Here is a 7,500-nt window from a genome sequence, read left to right as displayed (position 1 = left end):
GGGTGGCTGTGGCACCAAGTAGGAACACAGGAGTCTCTAGTGGTGTGTTGAGCCTCTGCCCCAATGCCCGTGTCCACCCAGAGCTCCCCCTCACACCTCTGCCCATCCAACTGCTACCCTTGTTCCTGACTGGTAATCTCTTATAGCTTATCACATTGCTAAAATTATGTAAGCTATTGTTGATGGAAAATGAATGAATAAAAAAGAAAAAAAAAAAGAAAGAGAGAAAAGAAAAGAAAAGAAAAGAAAAGAAAAGAAAAGAAAAAAATAGCAATGAAAAAATATATAAATAAAAAAAAAAACATGTAACAAATGAAAACTAAGATGTTTCAAATGGTAAAAATGAAAACTGAAATCACGAGGTTTCAAAACGGTAAATATGAAACTTGAAATCCAAGTTGGAAAAACTAAAAATGAATGAGTTATCCTGCCCGCTGTCCAGAAAATTCTATGGCAAAACTACATCTTAGATTTACTGTCATGGCTATTGAAAGCTGAGGTAAGAGACACTTAATATGTTCCAACTGTACTGAACCCTGATTGCTTGCAGTGTGAATCATGTTGGAACTCAAGAAAGATATGTGGTCACTATGGCCAAATTACTGTAGGTGGAAGCTGTGGGCAACAGGTGGTTGTCGGCAGGCTGTGAGGCTTGTGAGGACCTGGCTGGGGCTGGGTGGGGCTAGGTAGGGGGTGTTGGGGCTGGACATGCCCCCTACAGTGGGTGGCGTGTCATTATGAGCTGGTGGAGGAGTGGATGTTCCCAAGCCCCAAGAGACCAGTGGAAAATGGTTGCTGGTATCCCCCTTGCTGTTGCTGCTGAGCAGCTGCTGCCTGTGCTACAGCAGAGGCTGCCGCTGCTGCTTGCTGCTGACTATTGGCTGACTGTCGACCACTCTTTGGTAGTGGCGGAGAAAGGTAAGGATTGGAAGACAGCGTCAACACATCATTGCGGTCCTCCTTACGATAAGCCAGGCAACACCTAATAAATTGCTGTAAGAAAAGGAAATCATTTTCAAACAATCTATTTCACAAACCTTGATCAATATGCTAAAGCTAAAAAAGTGTTTGGTTTAATCTGTTCAGACTGGGAATGGCTAAATCAGGCTGGATAAAGAGATCACTTAGTCATTCAGGTTTCCCTATCACTTCTTAACTCTTGCAGTCAATTAAACATCTTTCTTGATCCCCTAGCCATTTTGCATTTCTATTACATTTCATTTCTATTATTCTTACATATATATATATATTTTTTTTTTTTTTTTTTTTTTTTTTATTATCTGGAAGAGAAAATTCTTAGTCCATGCCTTTTTCTTTATTTTGAGGACAATATGTTAATATACTTGAATCCTGATAGTCCTTAAAACAACTGTGAAAAGCAAAAAGTTCATTCTGATCATTTGCACTGATTCTATTAATTTGTAATTATTGTTAATCAAAACTTATCTTGCTTCCAACTTCAATTTTTCCTGAAGTGAGCTGTTTTCAGAATTTTAATAAACTAAGCCATAGCAAAACTGCAGAAATGATAATTCTTGTTAGATCAAATTCTTGAACGAGTCTAAAGTAGCATAACCCAAAGTTGCTAAACATTTTGGATGTATACTAACAGCACTATTCATGATGGAGTACTAACATACTGATTTAACAACAAAAATGCAACTGTACATACTAGAAACTGGTAGATTTGAGCAGACTACAAGAGTTAAAATATTACTGCTGCTCAATACTTCAGCCAACTTACAAATTTGTCAGTGACAAACAATTTTTTTAATGCAGGAAATCAGTAGGAATAGGTGGGTAAGCACTTTGTAATAACTTTCAGTGTGTGTTCAGTGCTGCGGCAAGAGAGACATTTTTAAGCCAATGATCTTGCTTTCGATTATCAAAATACATAGGGTTGGTCTATAAAATTAGGGTTAACCAGGTTCTGGAAATCTGAACCACCTCTTTACTTGACATACCTAAAACAAAACAAAACAAACAAACAAAAATAATAACAAAATAAATAAGTATATACCAATTTTGAAGATAACAGAAACATTCCTAACATCAAAACAGGAAAAGGTCAACATTACGATAAACAATGGAAGACGTACCTTGGCCTCATTGCTGACCACTGGTTTGGGTTGGAACTGTACATCTGTGGCTTTGAGGATCGTGTTCTCCTCTAGTATGGTCGCTTGACTTTGGTTGTGACCAAACGGTTTTTTTCCATATAGGCACTGGTAAAATATCACTCCCACAGACCACACGTCGACCTTACTAGAGATCTTGGGTGGAGTTTTGCCTACAATGAAGCACTCTGGCGGAAGATACCTGAGGGAGGACAGCAGGGATTAGAAAAAACGTTTTTAATGAAGGTAACGATCGTCTCAACCAAAAAATTTGAATTTCAACATACGGAGTAAATCTTAATTACATTATTAATAAAGAATCAACAAGAGATGGATATAAATATAACAAACATATGGAGTTGTAATAGTGATTATGATAATACAGACATGGAACACACTAGTTGAAAAATAAATAATAGTTTAACTTGAAAAATAATGACGACAATATTAATGCAAACTACATGATTTGAAAATACACAAATCATACATCTTTCCACATTACCAATACCAATAAAGACAACGATAAGAAAATAAAGTACTGTTGAATAAACACCAACGCCTGGGAACACTAAATCAAAGAGCCAAGTGCACACAAAGCCCAGCAGCCTACAATGCCACCAATCCATAAATATCGGACAGCACGAAATCTGGTCGCCGGATCGCTACTCACCAGTACGTGCCCGCCCCCTGAGAGGTGAGGTCCATCCCGTAGTCAGGATGGTAACTATCCTCATCCATGACTTTACTAAGACCAAAATCTGTGATCTTGACCTCCCCAAGAATATTTCCATCGGTCAATAAGATATTTCCTGTGGGAGAGAAAAGGAAAATAAATAGGTTATTGAAGGGAGAGGAAATAAACAATGAGAAAAGAGAAACTACAAAGAGAATGAGGAGCAGCGGAGAAAGAAACTAAATTGACAATAAAAAATAATATATATTTAAGAAAAGTATAGGAGAGAATCCAGGATGGTTTAAAATGTATCTTATTTCATATCATATGCCACATAAGCGAATACAAGTGGATCACCTGATGAGGAGAAAACAGTTTTTGTTCAAGACACCTTGACTCTCTTTTTCTGATAATGCCATAAAAGCTATGATTATAACACACCTGCTGCATACAATATCACCATTACCAAGTTAATTCCTCAGTGACGGTATTATAAGTCTCTCAGTGTCATAGACTCTGGTGATTTTTGGCGACCGTCCAGCCGCTGGGAGAGGGAGTCCGCTACATGTAGCAGAACTTCCCACTCGACGGCTAGCACGTCGCCACACATAAAGCCGTAACCAGCAGATCAAGCATTTTATACACATGACCCAGCAGGTCAACTTACATAAATGATGACGAGAGACATGTACAAAAACTTCCACATAACTTACCTGGCTTAAGATCACACATAACTTACCTGGCTTAAGATCATAATGAATGATTGGTGGTTTGATCTCATTCAGGTACTTGAGCGCAGATACCACCTGCATGATCACTGATCTTGCTTCTCGCTCAGGGATAGTCTTGTGCTATTGTGGAGTAATACATACGATTAATAATTTCTCTCTAAACAATTAAGATTTCAAAGCAGTTGATCTTTCATTAGCAAAGCATTAATGTATCTGTATAAATAAAATACATACAAAATACTTTTCTTATACCTCATATTATAGCTAACCTGACACAAAATAACAAAACTTATTGTCTAACGCTGGTGTAGATGATCATATCATTTACCTAGTAATTCTTAGGCAATACTTCCTATAAACTTAATAAAAGTTTTTTTTATTTTTTTATTTCTCATTATGTGCATTAACTGTACCTGTCATACAACTTGCTTGCTGCACTGTGTATGTCAGTCACAAACCAATTCCTCCATGAATTCATTCTATATCAGATAAATCATGAGGCTCCTAGTATACACATATTATTCCAAATCTAAGGATTGCACATACAAATCACTGGGTAAAAAAACAAAATAACTACAGTCTTTTCCAAAATATTTCAGTGCATTCTTAATGCATTTTAATCAAACTCAGAATCACATTACAATCTATCATTAATTTAGTTTTATCTTTAGTGATACTATGGATGCAATAACAACAAATACTTTACTTTTCCTTACCTGTTTTAAGTAGAAGTCAAGGTCATGACCATCACAGTATTCAAGGACAGTACAAAAACTATTTGCATCTATCTCAAACACGTCATAGAGTTTAACTATACGAGGATGGTTTAATTTCTTCTGAATATTGTACTCTCTTATGGCATGTCTGTGGAAACAGAGGAAATTTAGTTATATAACTCAAAATCTACATCTTGATTATGTCATAATCATCACACAGATAAATTCTGTATTATCTGTAAAGCTAAACTTTATATGGTTATATCTTATACCACATCACTTTCAAATCTTACTTGATATAATTAGCCTTTTTGTCATCCTTCCAGTCCTTGTTCAATTGGTGTACTTTGCACGCTACGTAACGTTGTTCCTTTAGGTCAAATGCCTGTAAAGCCAAAAAAGTTATGAAGAATTGACCAATCTCCATATTGCACATATGGTGTAATATAATTGCATGCCATGTGTGACTGTGCATGTAATTTTTAATGTGCCAACTTTTATGAATGTGATTTGCTCTAATTGGTGTATCAACTGGCAAGGTAAGTGTCTTCACATGTAACAGATAAAATAATCTTCCATAATAATATTTGCATCAATATTCATTTTCTAATCATCATATGACACTATAAGAAATGAGCCTTACCTTATGAACCTCTGAAAACCCTCCTTTTCCTAATAACATGAGCAACAAGTACCGGTCATTTAGCACGGGATGGTTGTTGAACCTGCAACACAGACATTACACTGTCAATGGAATGTGCTAAAACAACCACAAACTTTCTTTCAACAACACCAAAAAGCAAACATGGTCATCATGAAATTATTCCCAAGAATATATAATGGGCCAGGTCCTGTCACATCTCTTCATGGTAAATCATACTGACTTCAAGAAAACCTATGGCAAGAGGGACAAACTGCATTGGGTTAATTCCCCTAATTCTCTTTGTGTTAAAGCAAGATTATCTTCATCATCAACTAGTTACATAGAGCTCTTTCAAGTCTGCTACCTTACTGTTACTGTTAGGATAGATCACGTTACTCTGGCTTGGAAAGTTATACTACAAGTGAGAAGGTTGAGTGCTTACTCTGTTAGGGGTTTAGAAAGATGCAAACATCTAGCAGCTTGGTTGAAACCACCAAACCACCGCCTGAGAAAGAGCCGGGTTTCAGCACACACTCCCAATTCTAAGAGGGCAATTTATCAACACCAAGAAAGACCTACTTAGAAAGATGCCCTTCTTTTATGATTCTAAAAATGGAGCATGGAAGGATATACCATTACAAACTCCCACCAAAAGAATCTTCTGGAATAGACATGCAAATGTGGCCTAGGCCACTCATGACTGAGAAATGTACAGTTTTAGTGTCAGTACAAAGTCCATTATAGAAAAGCATTATCTGAGTATCAGCAATGGTTATCAAAATTTATTCTTTATTGCTTCTATAAATGAAATGCAGTATGAACCTGTTGAAAATTCAAGGAAATAAGTAACAACTCATTCACACATTTATTCTTGTTGACTTACAAGGATACATGCTCAATTGCACTGTCCATGTTGAATCAGCACTAAGCATCCACACAAGCACATATACAAAGACACACCACTTCAAACTCCCTCTCACATAAATATGCACACGTCTGAATATGTTTATATAGAGACAAACACAACAGCATCTGCAAGGACACCACACATGGATGCACACACGAATGAATATGGATATAGAGTGAATCCGAGGGCTTAAACATCCCTTGATTGGTGCCTAAATTAGAAAGCTGACAACCTATTCAAAATAGGAACAGTTTAGACATGTCAAGTTATTTCATTATAACATGAAACTACACCCAATCTTGTCTGTTCAAAATAACTATGCGATTCTACTTCAGCATTTTATCGCTCGAGAAAAACTTACAATATCAACACATTATGGTGTATTTTACAACAAAAATAAGTTGTTACTGTCAATACTACTGCTGTATCTTTACTAAACCAGATACTAGTTTCATAGTTGATATACATTTAATGACGAAGTTCAATTAATTTCAATTTCAATTACAAATATGAAAAACAAACTTAAAGGAGTAGGAATATCTATAATATCTTAAATGTCTGTGGGAATAAATAACCTTCCTATCTTACATATTTTTTTTCTAAAACGGACTTTTTTTTCTACTGCTGCTGAACATTTCTTCTTGGCTGTACTTGAAAAGGATTTCTAAGAAGTTCTTGAACAGAAAGGTAGAACCCCCTCAGCACGCAAGCACACACGCACGCATGCACACACATTTTTTTCTTTTCAAAAGTAAACTCACTTTAAGTATGTCCACAATACAAATACACACAAAACTATTTATAAAAAAAAGAAAAAGAAATAAGAGACAAAACTAATGACAAAATAAAAAAAATCAATTCATTAACAAAAGCCTCCTCTTTTACCACAAAATCTATAATCAACCCATTCTTAATGTTGGGTAAAATTTCAGTCACTCTGCAACTGGGCTAACTGTCTGGCTCGTGGCTCGGCCCGAGGCTACAAGGATCTGGGCTCATGACCTGATTAGCATCTGCTGTCAGAGAAGTTATTGCTATGATGTGACAGGACTCCACTTCGTGTGAATGGGTTTTTGGCACATAAAGTCCCTCCCTATTGATGGTCTAAAAACCCTTTTCCTAAATATCTTTCTGAATTTTTTCTACCAGGTGGCAACTCTTTCATAAGTTTCTCTCATAACATTTTCTGGAATATGCTTTAACTGGTACACATAGAAGTTTCTTTGCACATCTGGTTATCCCTATTGCTTTCTCTCTTTCTTAACCTCTCTCCCTTCTTTCTTTCTCACTGACAGTCTCTGTTTGTGTTTGTCTATCCACTTGTAACTTTTGATGATTCTTGATTGATTACATCTTTATTTTTTTTCCACCAAGTTTTAACCCTTCACCGGGTGGTATGTATGTACATGCCATGGCATGCCTGGATTATATTCCAGGTGGCATGTATATACGTGCGATGGTGCGCCAGTTCTGTTTTTCAAGGACAAGTACGATCACAACTGCCCAGCAGCTGGGCCCGGGCCACTACAAATACAGCCCGCGAGGGAGGGATTTCGTATCAGGAAACCACCCGGCAGCAATGGGTTAATTCTAGTTTGACTCTGTGGCAATGGGTGAAATACCATTATGTCAAGGTAAAAAATCACACCTTATCCTACCATGAGTCCGTGTCCTAATTGCCAGGATGAGACCTTGCCTGCCTTCCCTCCCACT

At 36.8% G+C, this 7,500-nt stretch overlaps 1 protein-coding gene across 2 annotated transcripts in view; it reads right to left on the bottom strand.

Annotated features, from left to right (window-relative positions):
- Positions 1-7,500, bottom strand: part of LOC119597711 (serine/threonine-protein kinase tousled-like 2) — a 47,716-nt gene that overhangs the window by 500 nt on the left and 39,716 nt on the right. For both annotated transcript variants that reach the window (XM_037947318.1, XM_037947319.1), the window contains exons 10-16: positions 4,881-4,962; positions 4,531-4,622; positions 4,238-4,385; positions 3,530-3,641; positions 2,788-2,926; positions 2,100-2,319; positions 1-993 (exon numbers count right to left, since the gene is read on the bottom strand). The exon at positions 1-993 is cut by the window's left edge and continues 500 nt beyond it. In XM_037947318.1, the coding sequence (XP_037803246.1) occupies positions 736-993; positions 2,100-2,319; positions 2,788-2,926; positions 3,530-3,641; positions 4,238-4,385; positions 4,531-4,622; positions 4,881-4,962 (1,051 nt within the window). In that variant the 3' untranslated portion in view covers positions 1-735. The remainder of the gene's footprint in view (positions 994-2,099; positions 2,320-2,787; positions 2,927-3,529; positions 3,642-4,237; positions 4,386-4,530; positions 4,623-4,880; positions 4,963-7,500) is intronic.

This window comes from Penaeus monodon, chromosome 39 (assembly GCF_015228065.2).
Source record: "Penaeus monodon isolate SGIC_2016 chromosome 39, NSTDA_Pmon_1, whole genome shotgun sequence".
In the NCBI taxonomy this organism is placed as follows: Eukaryota; Metazoa; Arthropoda; class Malacostraca; order Decapoda; family Penaeidae; genus Penaeus; species Penaeus monodon.
The sequence above is the reverse complement of the archived record's forward strand: the minus strand, read 5'-3'. Positions and strand labels throughout refer to the sequence as shown.